Raw genomic sequence first — 24107 nt, 5'->3', positions numbered from 1 at the left:
TTCTAGAAAAATATTATTTTGGTTCTGGAAGCATAAAAGTTACAACATTTGTTCGCTTAGCTGGAAAACCCCCTCCGCCCCCAACATAGATTACTTAGATACGACACATGCAACCACCCAGCGTTTCCTAGGGCAACCACAAATCTGCAGTGATGCAAACACCGTTCCCCGCCAGCTGAAAACATCAGTAATGAGGTGATCATTCTCTCTCCGTTCCCCAAAGTTTCTTAAAAAATAAAAGTCAATGCACCTGAAGATAAAATCAGGTTCTTTCTCCAACGTTCGTCATGTTTCAGCTATTGCATTTAGAGGTTGGCTTGGGGCTTCGTATGAAGTAGAGAAGCCGCACCTGAACACGTTGCAAGCCTGCGGAGGCTGTGATACCATTTAAGTAAACAAAAAAAAAAAAAGATTGCCAACTATGATCTTTATTCACATTAAAAAAAAAATATACATCTAAGTGTCGTCGTAGGAACGCCTAGGAATTACTTATTATATGGGCAACATCATTATTCGGAAGTGTGAAGACACACGTTAAGACCTGTCCTGCAGTCAACTGTCAACTGATCAGATTTCATATAAAGGTGTACGATGCTTCTAATACTGTATAATAAAGAAAGATTATTCCATTGTGATGAGAATAAAAAAAAAAAAAAAACTGTTGGTTGACTCAAATTCATAGCAACCGATACAGGGCCTCCCAGAATCCTTTGTTGATTAAATAGTCACATGACATGGCTTAAGTAAGTAGCAACCACTATAGTCTTGGTGCTATAAAAGGTATCACAGCCCGCTGTAAGTCTCTTTGCAGTGGTAAGTAGTTTGTACTAAAGGTTAATGACAACACAAGCTTCCTGAATTTCTTCTTCATCTTCATCCTCTTCAGTTAGGAGACCTCTAGCTTCTGGAGTTTGTGTGTTAGGAGGCCTCTCAGTGGCTTCTCTAAGGCACCCAGGGTTCACAATGTAGCGATAGTCGCTATTGGCTGCTGTCGGGCCACATGTCTGTGAATTGTCTGTGCAGCAGTCCTCCTCATTGTTAAAAGCAGAGTGCAAAATAGAGTCTGCTGCAGAGGCTCCACAAGTCTCTGTGAGGTTTACATACAGTGGGTCTTGACTAGCCGATAGTATGGACAGACGTCCCCATATAGCTTCCAGGCGTCTTTTCAAGTACGAAAAGCAGGGTCTTCGCTTGGGCTCAGTGATCCAGCACTGACACATCATCTCATACCTGCAAAGAGGAGACATTTATTAAGACTAACTAAAGTTCAAGCCAACAAGATTATAATAAAAAGCTATATCATTACTTTGCAATCTGTATTTTTTTTTTTTTATCACAGTGGCAAATGTTGGTGTTTACTATCTTATTTTGCTACTAATAATTTAGAATTCTATAGGGTGTCATGGCAACCACAGTCAGATGCTACATGATATAGTTAACAGATATGGTTTGAAAATCCCCCTCCATCTTTCTCTGCTCTGAATTCTATTCATCCTTCACACCTCCTCCTCCTGCATTCACATGGCATGTGGCATGCTAAAGGGGCCTACACATAGATTTGATGAACGTTCTGAGCAATGCTAGTTCGCTCAAAATGCTCAGCACACAGCAATGTATCAGCGCTGTATGCCAAGTATTCTGTCAGGGCCAGTGCACTACAGGGGAGCTGCTGCAGCAGGGGTGGGCCACGGGGTCCTGGCAGCGGCGTGGTCCGGCCAGCTGGTAGCTGCGAGTAGCAGCTGCTCAATTTAAAAAAAAAATATTTTCAAAAGACTGGCCGGCCAGTTATTGGCTGAGAGAATTCTCTCAGCCAATAAGCGGCCTACCATCTGATTGGCTGAGAATTCTCTCAGCCAATCAGTGGCCGACCATTTATGAAAATATATATATTTTTAATTCAGCAGCCGCTTCTCGCCCCGCTGCCTGGCAAATCCGGCTATCAGCTCCCTGGATCCAGCCACTGCCGGCTCCCTGCCCCTGCACATGTAGGTGTGTGCTTCACCACTGTCTCACACCTATGGATTGGACACAACACATTGTGGGTGCTAAAAGGCACCCACGATGTGCCGCTGATGAGACCAATACAACAGATTGAACCTGCAGCAGGTATCGGTCTACATGGAGTTGGGAAACACTAAAACTACCAAAGGCATCTACATCTACAATACACCTTAGAAGACGGCAGCCAATGTTTTGCATAATATTCTCCACATTACCAAACAAATAAAGACTGGGTTATAACCTAAACCACACTGTCTTTTCATGGTACACTTGTACAGTGTCCATGTAGACCAACAACAAAAACGCAAAAAACTGGTGTCGACAATAAGATTGTGTCGACCATTTCCAGGTGTCAACCTAGTCATTGTCCACCATTAACTGTCGACCCTCTATACCGTAACCAAAAACATTCATACATAAATATAAAAAGTCTGATTATGAACTACAATCTAGTGAAGCAGGGACAGGAAACCTTTGGCCCTCCAGCTGTTGTTGAACTACACATCCCAGCATGCCCTGCTAGTTTTGCTATTTGGCAATGCTAAAGCTGTTGCAGGGCATACTGGGATGCATAGTTCATCAACAGGTTCTCCACCCCTGTATGGTATAGCGCAGCTTCCATAATAAAAAAAAAATCATAAAACTTCAAAGGAGATAACAGTTTCGTTCTTTCAGAGAGACTACCACAAGGTGGCACTGCAATACCAACTTCCACATTGCCTCTTACCTCATCACCAAATCCTGTTTTCTTAAGGCCCCCATATACTATGCGACTTCTCAGAGGGGAGAAGTCGCATCCAAATCCCACGTGAGCCGCTCGGCAGCTTCCTGAGAGGCTCACACGTGATTGATGTGCCATTTTTTTACACGCTATAAACCACCGGGGAGCTGCAGCAGCGGCACGGGCAAGAACGTTTTTAAAAAAAAAAACTAAATAAATGGGCGACTGCTGATTGGCAGAAAGAGCTCTCAGCCCATCAGCAGCTCCTGCCCACCGCTCGTACCTGCATTCCGATAGGTCCGACCTCACACTACGGGCCGATGCCCACAGACCAAACATCGGATCAGGTGTCTAAAGGTGCCCATACACGTTACAATTATTGTATACAATATTGTATACAATATCGCATCTCATCAGATATCGGTTTTGCGATGAGATCAGATGAGATGAGATCTAGTACAAAAAGTATGTGCTGCACATACTTTTTGTACTAGATCTAATCTCATCTGATCTCATCGCAAAACCAATATCCGATGAGATGCGATATTGTATACAATATTGTATACAATAATTGTAACGTGTATGGGCACCTATACACTTGTGATTTGGCCCGATTTTACCTGATTTCACGACCCATTATGCCAAAATTGGGTGAAAATCGGGCCCAAATTGCAGTGTATGGGGTCCTTTACAGTGAAGAGTATTTACTGTAACTGGAATTGTAAGTTTCCTTCCTACCTGTGTATATATTATGCCATATGTGATTAAAAATAAATTGACATAAATCCTATTTGCTAGATTATTCCTGGAATAACAAATGTATGGGCAGCAACACATTTGTACCATTTCTTGTGGAAAGGTGGATGTGTCTTTAAACTTGGTAGCTTTCTAAGTCTCAAGCATAATAGGTTTCCACCCACCTTTCAATGTCAGGTCTGCATGGGATTAAAAATGTTCTTTAAAAAGCCATTATTATTATTATTATTATTATTATTATTAACACTTCTGACTCCCCTGGGGATGTGGGCGAAGTATGAATATGATTTTGTTCGTGTTGATGATGTAATTTTGAAAGGCTTTTTGGCATCACCCAGAAAAACAATAAAACCAAAAAGAAATCGTAACCATCATCTGAAATCGGTTATACTGGATTAAAGAGTTCACTTATGCGGATTGGCCAAGGGAAAGGAGAAGACATAAATGTTTTACACCTGAATTGTGTAAAAAATACACTAAGAATGTTCTGGCACCTGGTTTTCCGCTCTCTGGTGTGCCAGGTCTCAGCACATTGGTTTAGACTGGTCATGAGACAACAATCATGTGATCTGTAAATCACCAATAATGTCTAACGGAGTAACAAAACCTAGGAAAGTTACACTCCTATGGACTGTATAAAAGATATGTCCAGAAAGGTACATGACGCCATCCGGCTACCGGTTCCTGCGTGTCTGGGATTTTGTGGCATAGAGGTGATTGCACCTTCATCTATATATGTAAGTGTTTGTACATGTTTATTTTATGTCCTGATAAAGGATTTAGTTGTCCGAAACGTTGATACACAGTACCGACTGGTTGTGTCCTTCTTGACCCCGTTCTTTGCTCATTGGAAAGTGTCTGAGTGCATGCTGCATTGCCGTGGCACTCACGTTCCTTGAAGAAAGCAGACACTGGGGCAGATGTATCATGTGTCGTTATGGGGGAGAAGGGTATCAGCGCACGTTATGTGCACTGATACCGCTTCTCCCCCATGTATGATAGAGCCGGGAATGCGGTAATGGACAGGGGCGCTATGCGCCCCTGTCCATATCGGCGCTGCTATCAAAATGATAGCAGGCCGAATGTATGAACGGTCAGCATCGCTGACCGTTCCGCACGAAGCCGGATTTGGCTTCGCCAGCCTCAGGCTGGCGAAGCCCTATCTAAACAGCAGGGACAGCGCTGTCCCTGCTGTTAGGTCTGGGCTGCGCTGGGGATCTCGCGTGAACAGCGAGATCCCGCGCATGCCCAGTGCGGCCGGCCGGGGGACAGGAGATAGCGCATCAGTATTAACTGATGCGCTATCTCCAGAAAGGGACATCGCCGAAGGGGGGAGTTAGCGCTCCCCCGCTTCGGCAGACAAGATGTTAATACATCTTGTCGATGTCCCTTCCTGCTTCGCCTCGCTATTGAGGCGAAGCAGGAAGTATCATAGCGGCGCGATAAGCGCTGCTATGATACATCTGCCCCTATGACTACTGTAACATCACCTCTGCAACACGGCGATGACGGCTCGGTGTGGCTGGTGCATCAGCATGGACCCACTGGGTGTTCTGCTATTTAAGGTAACTGCATATTTGTTTTAACTGTATCCGGATGACGGTTATTAAAATAACCGAAACGTTAAGGAGATGATGTTACAGTAGTCATTGTCTGCTTTCTTCAAGGAACGTGAGTGCCACTTCTTCTAATGTATATGTGATTGTCTTGAAATTATTGGGGGCACCCATTCAAGTATCTAATATTGATTGAGTGCCGGATATTCTGTACTTGTATATGTGTGTGTATGCGTATATGTATGTATATAGATATATATGGTCTTCAAAGTGATTTTATTTGTATATACTTTAAAAGACCATTTAATTTCACCATCACAGACGTTTCCTCCAAGGTCTACAGCGATGTGTCAGCAGCAGAGATGGATCTATACACTCTATATTAGCACACATTCCCCTGACCCTCACGTGTTAATCCATCATCCCATGAGCTTGTGTAGGGATTAGTGTTGTCCAAACCAGCAGCTGCACCTGGGTGGCATTACACAGAATGAGATGTACTGAACATGAATTCCTGCTGTCTCCGTTCCCGGGCACTGGGGCATATTGTAAATACAGTTACTTTTTAATGAGCGGCAGAAGCCATATGGAATGTGCAGCAGATGCTCTCATCGTGCCGTATATCTGATCAGCCCTCCTTTAGATCTCTATAAAGCTGCAGAGACCATTACGTCGGCGGGATACGGCCCAGGTGGGTGCTATACTTACAGCTCATCCAAGCAGTCCGGAGGCTGCTTCAGTCTATTCCCAGCAACGAGGTAGCTGTAGATTTCAGAGTTCTCTATCCCAGCGTAAGGGGTTTGTCCCAACGTCACTATCTCCCACAGAGTGACACCAAACGCCCACTAGAAAACAATTACAAAATGCAGCCGTTACCAAGACAAGTCAGAAGGATTTTTTCCTACGTTTGGTACACGAAGGGGAAAATTTACTAAGACGGGCCTTCTATTTCACATGTGATGTTGCCCATAGCAACCAATCAGAATCTACTTATTTATTTAGCACCTTCTAGAAGATAATAGAAAGTATCTGATTGGTTGCCCATAGCAACATCCCTTGTGAAATGGGTGTGGATACTCTCCAGAGGGGGCCTGGCCGATCACTATAGAGGTTTGGTTGTGACTAGTTCCCCTTTGCCGTAAGGACCTGGGGAGGAAAGGGGGCGGGGAGAGGAGGAGCAAGGGACCCAAACGGACGCTCGCCACGCTACGGGCATGGTTACTAAAGGCAACCAGTGGTGGCATGGATAGTGAAGGAACAAGACCTCAGTGCCCAAAATTCGGCGAGCGAAGAGAGCCTGTGAGGGTCCATTTGGGTCACTAGTTCCGACCTTGCTCCTCCTATCCTTGCCCCCTCTCAAGTCCTTACGGCGAAGGGGAACTAGCCGCTACCATAGAGGTTTGGCATGAGAGAGCATGTCTGGGTCCCTTAATAAATAGATATATATCTATAAATCTAATTATAGTAATCATTTCAAAACAAGCACACACTGAGTAAATCCCCCAGACACCAGTGTGCTGCAGGGAATGTACACTGTAACCACACATCCAATCACAATGCAGCACCCACCACGTCACTGTACATGGTATAGACATTGTCTGCCAGGCTCTCCAGTGCCAACCACTTCACCGGAAGCTTGGATGCACATCCTTGTCGGTAATAGTCCCCGCTGTAGATTTTCTTGGAGAGACCAAAATCGGCGACACACACTGTCATGTCCTCATGTAACCTAGAACAAGTGTTACAGAAAATCAGGGTTAAGGATCTATGACACACGCAACTCAACACATGTATACACCAGGAACCAGAACAGGCAACAGCCTACATGCTATAGGTGATGGACCTACAAACGGGGACACACATTTCATTGCACATAAATACATATAAATAGCTGGGTACACAATACAATGATCTGAGATCGTGGCTGTCAGGAAAAGTTGGCCATACTCCCAGGGCCGGCGCCACCACTAGGCAGCTCTAGGCATTTACCTAGGGCGCTGGCCACTGGAGGGCGGTACTGAGCCGCCAGGTACCATAGAAAGTTTAAACCTGCAGAAGCTGAAAGTGCCGGAACTCATCCCAGTAGGGTCAGGGAGCGGGGAGCAGGTGAGCTAAGTGATACAATGCCTCCCCCCCCCCCCCCCCGGCAATCCCCGTGCGGCACCCATCTGCAATCCCGCACCATGCCAGATTGCCAGTACACACCAGAAGGATTTAATGAAGAGCAAATGATCACTGTTCTATACTTCATTAATAAGCTGGGTGCTGCACGCTCTAGTGTCCTGTTGCCAGCGTGGCCAGCCGGTAGGGGTCATGTGACTCACAGGAGTGCACAATCGAATGTACACATCAGACAATATGCATGATTTGGCATTCCGGTACGCCCAATTGTGTTGATATTTTCCCCATGTGTACCCACCCTTACCTTGCACTAAGAGAAAGAGGGGTAGATGTATGAAGCTGTGATAAGGGAGGAGAAGTGATAAAGTACCTGTTACTTTATCACCAGCCAATCAGCTCCTAACTGTCCCTTTTTAAACCCAGCCTGTAACTTAACAGTCAGGAGCTGATTGGCCGGTGATAAAGTACCAGGCACTTTATCACTGCTTCATACATTTACCCCAAATTTCTATAGATAACGGCATTAAAGGAATAGTACAATCATATTACCATTCACAGTATATTGCAATACGTTCTTCAGAAAGTCAGAACGGAGCATGTACACAGTGCATAGATTATGCCAGGAGATTTTATAAAGGGCTTATTTTACTCACTTTATGTAATCTAAAGCCCATTGTGACTCATTGGGTGGTGTTAATGGGTTGATCACACTTACAGCGTTGCCCTGCGTAGATACATTATTTGTCATAGTAAATCCCATTTCTGCGCTTATTAGCATGTATCGGTCGGAGCGGGATGTGTTCTAGTGCTGGCTTTTCTCTGCTAAAATAACACAATATTCACATAGAAAATGACATCTCAGCCACTTCTTATATTTGTACCGAGCCTCACGGCTACTGCTGCCAAAAGCTGATTTTAATATGCTTGTGTTTGTGCTAAATCGTTTGCCTGGGAGCTCTGGTGATAACGTTAACGATATCTTCTAGTGCAGGCATGTCCAAATGGTGGCCCTCCAGCTGTTGTGAAACTACAAGTCCCATCATGCCTTGCCGCAGCTTTGCTATTAGGGAATTGTAAAATTATGGCAAGGCATGCTGGGAAGTGTAGTTTCACAACAGCTGGAGGGCCACAGTTTGGACATGCCTGGGGTATGGCTTAATTCTGCTAGTTGGTGACCAAGATGACTTACTTCTCTGGGCTGGTACAGGTATACTGACCCAGATAGGTTAGTAGGAATGATAATTGTAGGCTCTTCTGAAGCCTTGACTAACTTAATGTGCCTAGGAATATGTTGTGAACAAATTGTGTGCACTTTCAATGGAGGTGGTTCCTGTTGTATAAAAAGATCACTAAACCATATGTCAAGGGAACAGATAAGAAAATTTTGTCTCCATTCACAGAAACGAATAAAGTTGCGATCTCTGACATTTTTTTAAAAAGTGGCAATCATTTACACGGCAAAGCCATGCCTTGGAAATGAGTGCCGCTTCAAAATACCATTCGCAATCCCACACCTCTGGCAAACTCTGACTATTACATTCGCCCCCGATGTCTGGCCTACAGTACAAGTGGCTTTATGTATGGTTAATAATTGCGGGACATGCTACTGGGCTGCTAGTAGGACGGATAGACCTTACATTAAAATGTGATACATTCCAGGAAGGTGGGTACTGGTAATAAAAGGACATTTTATACAGAAACATTTAATCACCTCAAGGTTCTTTCTCTTTAGTTAAAGCCCTAATGTAATGGAAGGGAACTCAGGCATTTAATATCTACAGTAATCGGTGCCGGGGAACAGGATATTCCTTTTGGGGCTACTGAGGCATGCAGTGCCAACGGCTATTAATGTTCTATGCAAAAGTTCCTTGTAGATGTCAAACATTCATTATGCCGACATGGTTGTACAACATGGTGACATTGACCATAGAATATCAACATACAGTACTTGTTTTCCTTTTTCACCTTGTGCGTCACACTAAAGGTGGCCATACACATGCAGATTTATCTTCAGATCTGGCTGGTTGGAACAAAAACATGGTTATGGATGAGAGCAAATGACAGTTGACCATTTGCTTGGAAATCCTGGAAAACTGACAAACTGTCACTCATCCATAACCATGTTTTTGTTCCAACCAGCCAGATCTGAGGATAAATCTTACTAGTGTATGGGCACCTTAATAGCAACCCTAACCCTCATGGAAACATTTCCAATGTAGACATTATGAAGGTGCTGACATGAATGATGTTGACAATTTCACCATGCCAAGGACAACATATCATTCTAACCTGGAAGGTATGTAGTTTTACTACGCCGCGGCTGTGGTGCGCCATAAAATCAAATCTGCCATTTTACAAACAAAGGGGCCCATTTATCGAGTGACAAAACTTGTTGGGATGAAACGGGAGTGTGATAAATGTTGCTCCAACCAATCAGCCCCCATCTGTCATGTTTCAAACACACAACAGGAGCGTAATACATGACAGTTAGGAGCTGAGTGGCTGGGAGCACCACTTACCATACTCAACGAGTTTTACCAATAACAATGAGTTTTAACAGTCGTCGATAAACGAGACCCAATACTCTACGTGTCCTCATAAGCTAGCCTCAACGCAGAAGGATGTAAACTAAATTGACAAGATGGAGGAGTCAAGGCGCAAAAAAGGGAGGAGCAACTCCAATATACCTAAAACTTGTTCAACCAAAAAAAGTAAATAAACATAATATACAACATTTTTTTTTAGGATATATCCAGAGCGCTGTCCATAAATCTTAATAAATGTCCTCTTCTTCCTTCTCACGTTCTCGCCAATTCAAATGAGTTCGAACAGAAAAAGAATATCATGTGTAGGATTGTCACATTTTAATGCAACAGATTTTTCAAGCCACACAGGACATACCACACTCACAAAGAAGTGTGTTCAGGTGAACTCATAAAGGTATCTTTAAGGTGTATGAAAGCCTTCACCAAGTTCACCCAACGATGAGAGAAAATAAGGCGTTTCACTCACTGGAATGAAAACAATAAACACATATAGCAGTTTCGTTTTGCAAGCGTACCAAAACTCACAATTCACAACGTGATTTCAGACACATAGGGGTATCTTTAGCTTGAGTTCTCAGACGACCAGTATCAAAGATAAAAAACTTTATAATATACCTTTCTATCATATACAAATCATTTTTAAAAATGTATGGACCACCTTACCGTCCCTAAGGACTAAAAAGTTAAGGCACGTGGATGATGTAGAAGGACTTCCCTTTCTAATAAGGACCTTCCGGATTGTCCAAATAGTTGAAGAAGTCCACCACAAAATACTTTAGAATACTGTCCAAAAAAACATCAAGTAGTCCATATATGTGCAGATCCAGCCAATGTGTTTCGATTACAAATCTTTTCCATGGCCTATGTGTCTAGGACGTACCACAATGAGTATGGGTCATTGGGCCGACCACCAATGGTCATCAGGCCCTAGGTCGACAGGGTCGGAATGTTGACACAAGCATTAGGTCGACATGATTTTTCATATTTTTTTTGTCCCGAAAGTCGACGCAGTTGACATGGACACAGTCTAAGTGTACTACACCCGCTAGCCATGCTGCGCTCGGCACACTATGTTATTCTCCCGCCATGCCGTAGTGGATGGTAGGGCATGAAATACCGCCTGTCGGCTAAACATAAAAAAGTGAAAATTCATGTCAACCTTCCCATTATCGACATATTGCTTGTGTTGACCTTCCGACCCAGTCTAACTTACCCATGTCGACCTTTCATAGTCTTTCAAAACATAAAATGGATATTCTAGTTCTTTCCAGATATCTGTATCGCAGATAACCTTCCAATCCCTGAAGAAGTCGGAGAAAATCAAATGAAACGCGCAAGAACTATATTTTAACCTTTTATTTAGAAGCTTCCACAATGTAGCTCCCTACAAGAGTAAAACAGATGATGAAGTTATGTTGGGGTGTGCTCAGGTCACATACATTTAATGGCCATGAACCTGTAATCTTTCATCCCTACAAACCCGTAGCATAAACCTCCCATTAGCCCACCCCTACATCACTGTCTTAAAGAGGACAAAATAAGAGGAGACTTTTGCTCACCTTTCATTTGCTCTGCAGTTTAAGGACTGTCTGGCAAAGAGTATCGTCCATTTACTCTGGTTTGATTTCACGCCGTATGACGTCCCTGTCTTAGCATGTTTCCGTTCAACGTGTGGTAAGACGGATACACAACTTCCAACAAGCTTTTGCAGCCGCAGCTGTCCCAGTATCAAAAGGGGGCAAACCACCAGTATCTTTTCCATGACCGTCATAAATACCCTTAATGCTAGTAAGCTACCGACGCTGAAAATCGCAAGTGCCAAAAAATACATAAAAAATTATCTCCTTTCTCTAAAAGTGCATAAATATAGAATGGCTTATATACAATGACTTAGACACTGATCTTACTGGTTGCCAAGCAACAGTATATTTCCCAGGGTAAAAATATTTTAAAAAGCCCAGAAGTCTTTTTGAGCGGGGCTGCAGTTTAGCAAAAAAATAGACATTTTTCAGACAACAAGGTATAAATAGCTAGCGCTAACCGATGGAAATTGTCACATATGGTTAGATTACGGTTAATTTGCTTTTGTAATGATAACTGGAAAAACTCCTAAAATAAGGTATGCATAGCATCACGAGGGTGTTAGTCAGAGAAACGATGTCACTTTGAAAAATTGAGAATCATTTCAGCTGTGAATCACATCTAATTTAAGACGTCCAAAATCAAATTGGTAAAAAAAAAAAAAATGCGTTTAATGTAGCAACAACACTGTTAGTCTTTTTGAATCAATCTACTGTATGTAGAAAATGTAATAATTAATAAATAGGAGGTAAAAAATTAGGAGAAACAAAGAATATATCTTGGTCGAAGGGCAATTATCTCAAATGGTACGGCACGCCTATAATTCTTATTAAAATGTTGATAAGACAACAGAATTCAGTACTTCTTCCCCTTCGTATGATCAGGATCGAAGACATGTACGTATGTAAAAGACTTAGGGCCAAATGTACTAAGCTTAAAAAGTGATAAAATGGAGAGTGATAAACCACCAACCAATCAGCTCCTACCTTCTTTTTCACAGGCTGTGTTTGAAAAATGACAGGTAGTAGCTGATTGGCTGGTTGGTTTATCACTTTCCATTTTATCACTTTTCAAGCTTAGTAAATCTAGCCCTAAAAACCCTTCACCTCTGAGGTGAAGTACCACCAGTGACCACTAGAGGACCTCTGACGTGAAGTACCACTCAACGGACCAAATGACTCCTTAACAGAAAGTGAAAGCAAAATGATCTGTTTCAAACTTGCTGGATATGGAGAGAGAGGGAGCTGGGAAGACAGAGATTGGAGGCAAGGGCAGATATGGACTAAGCCATCATTTAGATGGGCTTTTAACTAGTATATATATTAAAAGGCTAACTACTCTTCAACTCTATTAGGTGAAGTACCGCCACCAAACACTAGAGGCCACTGGACGGACCAAATTACTCCTTTGTTTGCTAAAAGATGTCATAACAGAAAGTGAAAACTATTTTTGCAGGGACACTTATTCGTTATCAAACTTGCTGGATATGGAGAGAGGGAGCTGGGAGAGAGAGAGGATTCTGATTGGATAGTCTGATAAAAGACCCATTTTGCTGCACGTTCAGTGAAATCTGTGCGTTCTCAACCTAAATTGCTTTGTCTGCCTTAGGGTATAGGCACGTTCCAGAAATGGAATATTTACGTGAAAACCTGCTGGCATAATGTCCACACAGAAGGCAGTAAAACAAATTCTTTGTTTTAGGCAATGGACATCTATCGGCTGTTTGGCCCTTGGAACTCTTGAGGAAAAAAAAAAAAAGCCATCTGTTACTGGCTGCCGTTTCTTACAGCTTCGGATCTGCAAATTAAATTAAGTAGTGAAATTCTGCTCTCCCAATCTGGTGTCAGGGAGTGTTGCTGCGGGGCTTATATTTAAATCCAATACTTCTCTGTACAAGACTGAATTTAACAATATTAAATAGTGGATGTCCTGAATATTACAATATTAAAAATAAAATAATAAGATAGTCTTCTAGGAAGCTAAGGTGGGATGCAGTTCTAGGTCGTCGTTCACATGCATTACTGCCTCATGAAATTTGGCCCCATAATTGCTGGCGTTTCCAATCCTGCTCAGACGCTGCCCAGCTGTTCCTGCCCCCCAACATGGTCAGAGGCCAGGCCTACCCCTGCTCTGTTACCGCCCAATCGATAGCTTCTGCTGCTTTCTGCCCCACTCCCAGTCACCCGCCTATGTAGGTAAATGTGGGGCGGATGGGGTGGTGCCGATTTTTTTAAAAGCATTTTTATTAGTTAGGCCCATCCTGGGAACAAGCACTTTTCAATCCTGAATCCAAGATTTGAAAAAATACCCAGGGATTGACATCCCTAATTATATCATTGTGGTCAGTCGCTGACTAACTGACCACCACAGATGTGCCCTTAATAAGCTATGCTAAAACCGCATCTGAGAACCATTTTATTCACACTATTATCTGGCGTTCTAAATGTACTCTCTGAAAATCTTTGTTTGTCTCTAGTAAGTGTGCAGGAGAATTGTAACAAATGTGCACACGTTTAGCATACAGCCGAGGCCCCCATAGATTATGGAGACTTCTCCCCTTGAAGGAGTCTCCGGAATCTCCCGTTGAGCTGCCCGGGAGCTTCCTGGGCGGCTCAACGGGAGACAGTGTCTGCATATGTCATATGCAGTCCTTTCCTGAGTCGTCCATTTCCATGGCAACCTTCTGTCAATGTCGACCATTTTAGGTGTCGATCCAATCAATGTTAACCATAGCGTGCCGTCTAGACCCTGTCAACCGGATACCGATAGAACTTGGTTCGCAGCTATAAACGCAGGGGCAGAATCATCCACCACCTCTACATAAAACACTCCACATTATTTTTAATCCCAGGCAAAGCGCTCATCCTCACAGAATGACAGTAACACGGACCTACAGTACTGACCGCTCATCATGGCAGCCTCCAATCCGCCAGGAACCAGAATGTAGACCTGATAGAGCAATATAAATATATGCTCCCTTATGACCAGATGTGTGGTCCGCCCTATATGCAGTAATCACGCCGGGCAATTTGATGGTTTGTCCTGCCCGGACTGCACTTGGCCCACAGGGCAAAAATATCCAGTAAAAACCAATTAAAATCTGACCAAAATCAGTTTGATTGTTTATTGGGCCTGTCTGCAATTCCATCCGGATTACATCACTTTGCACAGATGTAACGGCTTTCATTTAAATGAATATCCCACGGAATTTGCATCCAATTTGAAAACTGTATAGATTTTGTAGACATCCGCTTAATGATTGATTACAGGAGAACGGCTATGTGGAGTTCTCTGTACGGAGATTTTCCATATTACCCCCTTCATCTCTATAAGCGAGTAGAATTCCTGCCCGTTCATTCCACTGTATTTAACCAGTTCAGAATCTTCTAGAAGCTTCGGAATGATCTTGTGGTTTGGAACCAAAACGCAGCTTAGTGTGTGACTATCTCCTAAGCCAGGGATTCTCAAACTCGGTCATCAGGACCCCACACAGTTCACGTTTTCCAGATCACCCGGCTGGTGCACAGGTGCATTCATTACTCATTGACACATTTTAAAAGATCCAGAGTGGAGTTAATTATTTTACTTGTGATTCTGTGAGGAGACCTGGAAAACATGCACTGTGTGGGGTCCTGAGGACAGAGTTTGAGAACCTGTGTCCTAAGCTTATTAGGTGACCCACCCTGGGCTGCAGCTTCCAGTGCGCAATGTACACTGGGGCTCTCTGTACTGTGCAGCTCTGGGCAACAGACACAACTGAGGGTTAATGACTTTACTGGCTTCCAAGCAGCCAATTTCCTCTCTCTGTTCTTCATCGAACATTTGCTGTTCTACTCATCAGCATGGTATGTGTTCCTGTGCCAGCTTGTCTCAGACAAGAGATTGGTGTCTTCTCAAGCACCATTTGAGCCTCGTTTCCCATTGACATTATGTTCTTCACACGCACATAATTCGACACCGTGGAAATCTGGTGGCAGAGATTTGATTTCCTATTATCTGTGTCACAGGCGGAGGTTCTCCGGGTGCAGGGCAGAAACCTTGTGTAAGTATCAGGATCAGATCTAAGCAGCAAAGCCTCAGCCATGTAGGTACCATATAGTGAGTTTAGGAAATTCTACATTTCAGCAAATGTGGTCCTTATATCTCCTATGCTTCAGGCAGCAAACATTATATTTTTATCTTTGTGGCATATGTGCTTCGCAGCGCCATATGGGGTTAGCACAGCAAAGGAATACATTAATATATCATCTCTGGCTGCGCCCTACAAAACGGATTTAGTATTGGAGAGGTCTAAAAACACACACCTGGCAGACTGATTGGACATTCGGCCGATTCGCCGACCTATCAGAAAATTGCAAAGTGTAAACACATTTGTGAATTGTTTGCCCAATTTCTGACATCACAACTGTTTGGGTATTTAATTCAGATCAGTCAGCCGCCACCCCTGCAGCCGACCGCCGGTACACACAGCCAGATACGCCGATATATATACACAGAATTAAAGACCAAATTAAGGTTGGCTCGCAAAAGTGTTACATTTGGGTGGGGTGTGTTCAATCTGAAATCTAAATTGCTGTGTAATAATAAAGCAGCCAGTATTTACTCAGCACAGAAACAAAATAACTCACCCAAATCTAACTCTCTCTGCAAATCTTTGCAGAGAGAGTTAGATTTGCCCATTAAAGAAAGAGTTTGTTTTGCAAACCAACCTGAATCACCCCTTAAATATTTGGAAGCTGAAACGTCTGGCAAAGGAGATGTTGGTAACATTGAGTCTTCCCCAGCACCTGGTGTTCCCCCCTCAAAGCGCGACTCCCCCACGCATCCCTGCACCTATGTTACCCTTTGGGACTCTCTCCAGCAGTCCTTCTCCCTGCCAGCAGTGCCACTTCTGTTCCCCCCCCCCCCTCCTGAATCCCCTCTAAACCCTCCCGAATCCTATCTGCCCCCGGCACCTGATGTGCATGGATTAAAAGACCATCAGTTGCCGGAAAATCGGAGATGTACCTGTAGTAGAATTTAACTCTGCACATTTACTATTAATCGGCTCAATTTGCAAACATAAGTGTCTACCATGCAGAGGAAGAATATCTTATAACTTAAAGAGTCAATGAAACATGTTGACCAGGGGTGTTCAAAATTAGGACAGTACAGGGTATACCGTCACACCAAGTTCAGGCGCTGACCGAAGGTGTGTATCTAGCCATGTTCACACTGTAAATAATCAACCGTATCTAAATGGCATGGCAGTCTATGTAGAATACACTGGAGGCACAAATACTCCTGTGCATGTGCATACTGATAATGAGGACTGGTATCAAACCATGCATACAGATAGTGACTGCTCGCTTGTACAACCCTGCCTATGGGCAAATATACGTATTTATCACCGTACACAACAAGGGAGCAATGACAACCAATTTGAATTCAACTCAGCGAATGAATTGTAATTAATACTAAAAGCTTCTGTGGAGATGTGTCCTCAAACCCTGTGGTTCCAGAAGTGACAAACAGCCCCTCTTGGCACACCAGGTCCCAGGTGACTTGGCCGCTGAGCGTCTTGGAAGGGACAAAACTACTCTGCTGGGTTACACTGATCAATAGTACATCTGCATGCGACGGAGTCTGAATCTGTATATGTAGTGCAACGATGCAATGGCTGCCGCTTTTTCTTACACCGAGTTCCATTGTGCTTTCTGTGCAACTTTGGGAGTTATTCAGGCCTGAGCGTACAGCTGCAAACTCCTAGGCTGGGCTATAATTGGTAGAATGTGCATGTCTACAGTCCGTCATAAGCATATGCGAAGCTAATTTTTTTTATCCCTGGCTGTGCGAAAGTTGATTGATAGGAAGCTGGTGTTTGGGGGGCGGTAACCGGACATTTTCAGGGAGTGTCAGGGAAAACGCAGGCCTGCCTAAGAAGGGGAGGCGTGTGACGTCAGCTCCGTTCCTCAACAGCCGGTCTATCCCAGCCACCGAGTAAGTCCTGGGCTATATACAGACTGCACACACTGGAAACAACATTTGATGGTGAGCTATTGCAAATGGATTAGCAGCTAATTTGCAACGCCTCTAGTACACTGTTCTCCTGTCTGCAGGGCAAAAAGGATGAAAAATTGATATGCAGGATCCGGTTAGTTATGTACTTACATGCAATTGCGGGTGGCGAGGTCGCGGTGTATGAAGTTTTTCGCACTGAGATATTCCATCCCGCTGCAGATGTCAATCATAAACCTGATTAAGGTTTGTAGTGGCAGAGTCTGGGGAAACAAATAGGATACATTGGGCCAATCAATACACACATTTCAGCCATGTGACAATAGAATGCGCTGGCAAAAAACACTGTAGCCATGGTAACAGACAATTAACACAACAGTTTGCTGATGACCACTAGATGGCGCCTGTATCTGCTGATTGGCTGGCTCTGTAGACCAATCAGTGGTAAGGGCCATTAATCCATGAGCAATCTGGGGCTCTACTTTAAATAGCACCAGATATGTAAGGGGTCTGCATTATCTTGAATGTATAGCCAACTTAAGGCCCCCATACACTAGTCAGACTTGTCTGAAGGGCATATCGAACCTGATTTCCCTTGAACTCCCCCGGAGTGTTTAAATCCAATTTGGCATTTGATGTGGCATTTTTATACTTTTCCACTTTCCTTATCTTATACAGAAGTCCTCCGGAGACAGTCCGCAGACAGCAGATCACTATTAATAGGCTGGTATTGCATGGGTGAGATTCGTCTATCTGGACTATCGCAGCATCCAGTAACTTATGTGACGGCTGCTTTACCGCTCATCAACCTAGAAACTATTTTTTAAAGCTCCAGGCTTCTCTAATGCTCTATATGGGTATATATCCTCTTTTGTTTTCTTTTCATTATGTAAAATCCACTTGGACTATGATTGGATAACCTTGCCCAAAGTGTGACGAGCAAAAACTATCCACAAGGGTACACTTTTGTACTAAGTGGTCATACATGTGGGTAGTCATACCAATGACAGAGAACTTTTTAGTTTTAGCCTTTTGCACCGGTTGACCTTTCGTGGTGTCTACCTCTTTCACGTTGACCTATCGACCCGGTGAAGCTTTTCACCCTACATTATGTCTACCTATTCCGGTCTACCCAATGATCCACAACCAAATCCCAACAAGAGAGTATGGAACAACTGCAGGCCAAGGGAACGAACAGTAATGAAAGCATTAATACAAAGACAAGATATAGGCTTTGTCATTGATACATGTGCGATTGCAAGAGGTCAGGGACTAACTGAAAACTAACAATAACAACATCAAAACATAGAACATAAGGTTTCAGAGAAAACGTACAATGGGCTCTTCTCCAATGCGGGACATCAATAGAAACGTGTGAAGATCACCATGCTTCATGAACGGTAGAATCACCATCGGAACCGGTAGCCTTCCCTTGGTCCGGCTTCTCAAACTCACCCCTAAGTTTAAAAAGAGTAAGCTAAATTAGAATCCCCTGACTTATAAGGTTAGTATTATTATAATTTTATTTATAGGGCACCGGGAGTGTTTCGCAGCATCGTACAAAGGAACAAAACTTAGTATTACATTGAATAAATAACAAAATAGAGTAAAGGTGAAGAGCGCCACAGTTCAATACACATTACAGCTTAAATATAAGTAGTAAGGACTTGATCAACGTACTACTAGAGGCTTGAGGCCAATGATGAAGATGAGTATGCGGACGAAGATGGTCACAGAGTGTTTGAGTATAGGAGAGTTGTGAGTGAAATGTGAAGAGAAGAGGGCTTTGACAACAGGAGGGAAGAGGGCCCTGCTCGGAGGAGCTTACAATCTAGTAGGAAGGGTAGACAGACAGATTACAAGAGGTTCAAGCAGGTGGGAGGTGGCTTGATAGCAGGATGTAAGCAGGCAGGGGGTTAGAGAACCTGCCTCAGGACTAGTTTATGCAGGTTAGTAGATAAAAGAACAAGATCTGATTTCAGTATTTTCCCCGCACAAACAATATATGACTACATTTCTGCATATAAATATTATATGCAGTCCAAAATGTTTTTTTCATAGAAAATAAGAAACCCTAAACAATAATTACATTTTCCAAATATAGTACAAAGGACCTGGGGATCGCTTTCCAAGTGGATTAACAGAAATAAAAAAATAAAAATTTGATTGCGTGACCCTCTGCCAAATAAAATATAGTTTCACTGAATTAAAAAAAATATTTAAAAAAAACCTCTGCCAAATAATTCTAAAATAAAGTCTTTTTTTCTTATTAATGTTATTAACGCAAGCTTTGTGGAGTAAAACGTCATTACCAGGATAATGTTACAAGTGCCAATATTTTTTTATTATTATCACATCATTTTAAGGAACTTGTCTGTAGATTACAAAAAAAAACATTTTACGAAAGGCAACAGTATCGCTAGCTAATTACTTATTACTAGAGACCGGATTATAAGCATTTGCATATATATTTGCATATTTTTGCCCATTCTGGTTATTGCATATTTTACCTAAAACCTAGTGATGGTGCATATTTTAGGCCCCACCCCCTTTCCACCCGCAAATCATGGCATTGCTTTGCCCTGCTGCTGGCCAGGTAGTGGTAGAGTGTGCAGGCCCGGCCAATATGTGTGCAGTGTGGGGGACCTTGGACGTACGCTACGTCTGACACTGCTCTAGGCTGCCAAACCTTTTTAATAAAAGTCAGTCTGGGCGGATGCTGTCACGAAGCTCCTGAACCTTTGCCTGCCCCTGGCCTGGAGACTTTGTGCCAAGAGAGAGATCTCTGCAGCAGAGGAAGCGAGCGGAAGGGTTGTGACATCACGCGGTGCGGAGAAAACACCTGGTCACAGTGAGTATGCGGCGCAGGGAGGAAGCCTTCCACTGCGCAGCCCTCACATGCTATGCTGACATTTGATCCATCGGTGCTGGAGATGAGGGTCCGTGTAGTTGATGCCAGAAGAGCCTAGGACGCTGCAGTCTGCTGTGGGCCTATTTTTGAGGTTTACTTGCAACTAAATGTAGGCTGATAAAAATTACTTTTTCAGTATCAGTATTTTTCATGCATCTTTCACGCATATTTGCATGCAATTCTGTCTCTGTTTATTACTCAATAAGATTATTTTGAGACAGAAAAAAAAGGGAGTGGTGGGGGTTAAACTTTAAAGACATTTCCCAAAACTTTGATTAAATATTCTGCTATTTTGCAGCCAGACCAGTGATGCAGCTTATGCTGTGTACACACCAAAACGATTTTGGCACAATCCCATCAATCTGGATCCAATTCAGACTGATTGAATACAGATTGGGTCAAAATCGTTTGGCTGGATCCGAATCCGATCCTACCTGCTGCAGGTAGGATCTATAAAAGATCCATTCATCTGAATACAGATGGGATTGGATCGTATGCAAATTTGCGTACGATTTGCATACAATCCAAATTCGTTTTGGTGTGTACCCAGCATTAGAACGGTCACCCATATACCTAGAACCAGTACACATCTAGATCTTATATACATGTATTCATACTGTCATTTCTAGAACACATGGACATTTCAAAATCAGCACAACACTGTCATTTCACAAATGGAGTCCCCAATACCTAATGACAGGTACCAGGACAGATATGGAGGGGAGAGAAGGGGGAAGCAGATTCCCATTAATAATGGCAAGAATCCATGTCAGCTAGGAACAAAAATGAAGGAAGAAAAAAAACAAATCTTTAAGCCCTTGACATCAGACAGATGGAGGCTATAATATAATGCTATTAAAGGTAATATACTAACTAGCAGTAATGAGCCTTCTGCAGTTGCTTAGAAAAGTTTAAATCTAAGCATCCACATAACTGCCAAATACTCCAAACTTTATTCAGCCTACCTTAAAATAGCGCAAATCATTATCCAATTGCTAGAGCAAGCGGCATATTCTGCAAAGTCACGTCGAACATTTCTTACCGATTAATTTGCAGACGTTTGGATGGTCGAACTCCTTCATAAAAGCAGCTTCTCTCAAGAAGTCTTCAATATCGCTGGAGCAGAAAATTTCCGCTGGCAGGAGAAATGAGACTGTTAGGAGAGGGCGAAAAGTGCGGAGGAACATGCTACGAAATTAGAATCTGGCAGGCTCATTATATCGGAGCTGGAGCTGATGTCTATTGGAATCACTTCTAACAAGGGTTCTTGTGATGTCCATGCCATGAATGGTTTAAAGACCTTCCTTAAAGACTAGCGCATGAAAACCTTCACTTTTTGCTCCCAATTGTTTGCTTTGCCTGCAGCAGAACGGAGAATGTACAGCAGTTTGTGGAACTGTAGAATTTCATTATTTCTTATAGGTTATATTTCCAAAATGATCTAAAAATACTCAGTTGATGCATTGTGGATACAAGAACGTATTTATTATAATGATACACAGAATGAGAGTTGCTCATAATCTATTCATTGGGCTATCCTTGTAAGGAAGGGGCGGATCCAGGCAAGAAAAATAAAATCCCTAGCACGCTGCAAAGAACAGCTACATAACGACAGCAATGCCCATATAATCGTTATAAACATGCACCAAGGCAGGTGTACAATTAACCCCGTTAAATCTTTGCGTGCCAACATTGTTGAGAGATGTTCAAAATATCCGCAAAAAATGCCAGCGGCGCTCACATTTGTTATATAAATTCAAATAACAAAAGCGGCAAAAAAGATTATATTTCATATATAAGGTAAACATTACAGGTCTTTACGATGAATATAAATGTTTACATGGCAATTTTTTACACCTATTTTGCCAAATTCACTCAAAGGGTAAAAAAAATGTGCGATTTATGACCAATGGTCATTATCAAGTTATCCAAATAAAGTCTTTTTTTGTGTGTGTGTGTGTGTGTGTGTGTGTGTGTGTGTGTGTGTGTGTGTGTGTGGTGTGTAAAATAATTCTTCTTGTGCGATAACGCATAGCATCCGGGATAAGTTCCTGATCCCATGTGTTACCGCAGACCTGAAGGCTTCTTATTGCGGTTTATGCAAGAGACCCGAAGCATAATCCCTGATAAATGCCGCGTATCACAGCTAATTGGATAGCTCCATCTAAATCCATTAGTTGTGGTAAATTACTGCAGCTAATTGGATACCAGCACAAGGCACATCTGTGTCAAAACAGAAACATTTATTATAACTAGGTTACTCCAAAGGAAGGTTCAATCCTCATTAAACTACCACGTGTATCATTTTCCAGCATGCCTATTCTTGGACTTCACTGAAGAGAGGAACAATAAACATCCTGCCGACGACCTAGAAAGGAACGAGTTCTCTCTCTTGATTTATATACAGAATCTATTGAACGGGGCCTAGCGTTACACCGATTGCTAGGCCCCGTTCTGTTCTTTGTACAGTATATAATGTTCTTAGGTGGAACAAGATGCCGTCTGTAGTACATAATGCAGTGATAACTCTTTGCCACATCACTAATTCTGTATTAATAATACACTTACTTTTTAACATCTTCACAGCAACTTTCTGCAGTGAGCCGTCCTCCATCTTTAATTGCGCCTCTCTGACGGAACCAAACTCTCCTGACGGGCAAATGATAAAACAGTATATATAGCATCTAGCATAATAAAACAGAGTATCACATTTATAACATGGAATGTAGAGGGTCTGAATACCCCAATAAAACGGAGTAAAAAAATATGTTTCTAACAAACAGGAATCAGAGGTAAACATGCTGAAAATCAATTAGTAAAACAAAAATAAAATGTATCACCCTAATTTCCACTGGAACATTAAAATCCCCTTTTTCGTGCTATTTTGCAGACGATATGTTTTAATACCTTTAAAATTGATGTTGATTAGTTTAAAACTAATTTTAATGCCAAATGCATTCAGATACAGGAATATTAAGGTAATTCTTTTTGGTGCAAAAAAGACTTCAGCACACCTGCCGCTAGCGAACACACTTTTAGCGCTCCGATAGAGGACCGCAGTAATAAGACCGTGTCAAATGCTATACATTGCTAGATTTCTAGATCATGGTGCCAATATAGCATTCATGGTCAGTTCTTACCTTTTCCCAATGTCCGTCCCAAGGTAAACTGCTGCTGCTGTACGAGGACATCGGTCAGTTTGGATTTCAGCTCATCACTTATCCCAACACTGTCCACTATGGGTAAAGAAGTCACACAAAAAGATCTTACAGTTAATAGCTGAAGTCACAGATAATTTTCCAGAATCTACCGGACACGATTTTCTTGGCCAACACTGCAACTGACACCAATGGCTTACATTCAGTGGGGGCAGCCATTTTGTGGCCTAAGCTACAACTTGCTAGGAACAAATACCGTGTAGGGATGGCTATTGACCATTGATGATTTGGAATTATCTATGGTTTATGGCCTATGTAGAATAGTTTTGCCATCGATGGGGGAGAATCAGATGGTTATCCTCCATTGATGTCAAGTAGTTTTATTTTCTTTTTTTCCCCCCAAGGGGCCAGGACATGGAGCATAGCTCCGCCCCCACATCTGTGAAGCAGTGTGTCAAAGAAAGTCAAAGAAACTGAATGACCATCGATAGCTCAAAACATTGATGGTCATCCTTTGCATAGTATGCCATCGATGGCAACCGTTGATGGCCATCCCGAATATCATGACTTTTGCAATTCCTGCCTTGTGGTATACAATAGGAAATTCAACTTTACTACCAGGGAGTTTGCTGGGATATTGCTCAGTGCGATGTACAGCACATAATGGGCCTGGCCAGCCTGTGGTTCATCAGCTGTTGCATTACTACACATCCCAGCATGCTCTGTCATAGGTTTAGCATTACCAAATCGTTAAATTGT

At 42.7% G+C, this 24107-nt stretch overlaps 1 protein-coding gene across 1 annotated transcript in view; it reads right to left on the bottom strand.

Moving 5' to 3' along the window:
* Positions 1-24107, bottom strand: part of TYRO3 (TYRO3 protein tyrosine kinase) — a 98255-nt gene continuing 74148 nt past the window's right edge. Inside the window, exons 12-19 of the mRNA XM_083167518.1 lie at positions 23331-23426; positions 22759-22839; positions 21233-21325; positions 18615-18736; positions 17433-17542; positions 6604-6763; positions 5743-5879; positions 1-1230 (exon numbers count right to left, since the gene is read on the bottom strand). Of these exons, the coding sequence (XP_083023644.1) occupies positions 828-1230; positions 5743-5879; positions 6604-6763; positions 17433-17542; positions 18615-18736; positions 21233-21325; positions 22759-22839; positions 23331-23426 (1202 nt within the window). The 3' untranslated portion in view covers positions 1-827. The remainder of the gene's footprint in view (positions 1231-5742; positions 5880-6603; positions 6764-17432; positions 17543-18614; positions 18737-21232; positions 21326-22758; positions 22840-23330; positions 23427-24107) is intronic.

The sequence above is a fragment of the Crinia signifera genome, chromosome 12 (assembly GCF_055691185.1).
Source record: "Crinia signifera chromosome 12, ASM5569118v1, whole genome shotgun sequence".
Lineage (NCBI taxonomy): Eukaryota > Metazoa > Chordata > Amphibia > Anura > Myobatrachidae > Crinia > Crinia signifera.
The sequence above is the reverse complement of the archived record's forward strand: the minus strand, read 5'-3'. Positions and strand labels throughout refer to the sequence as shown.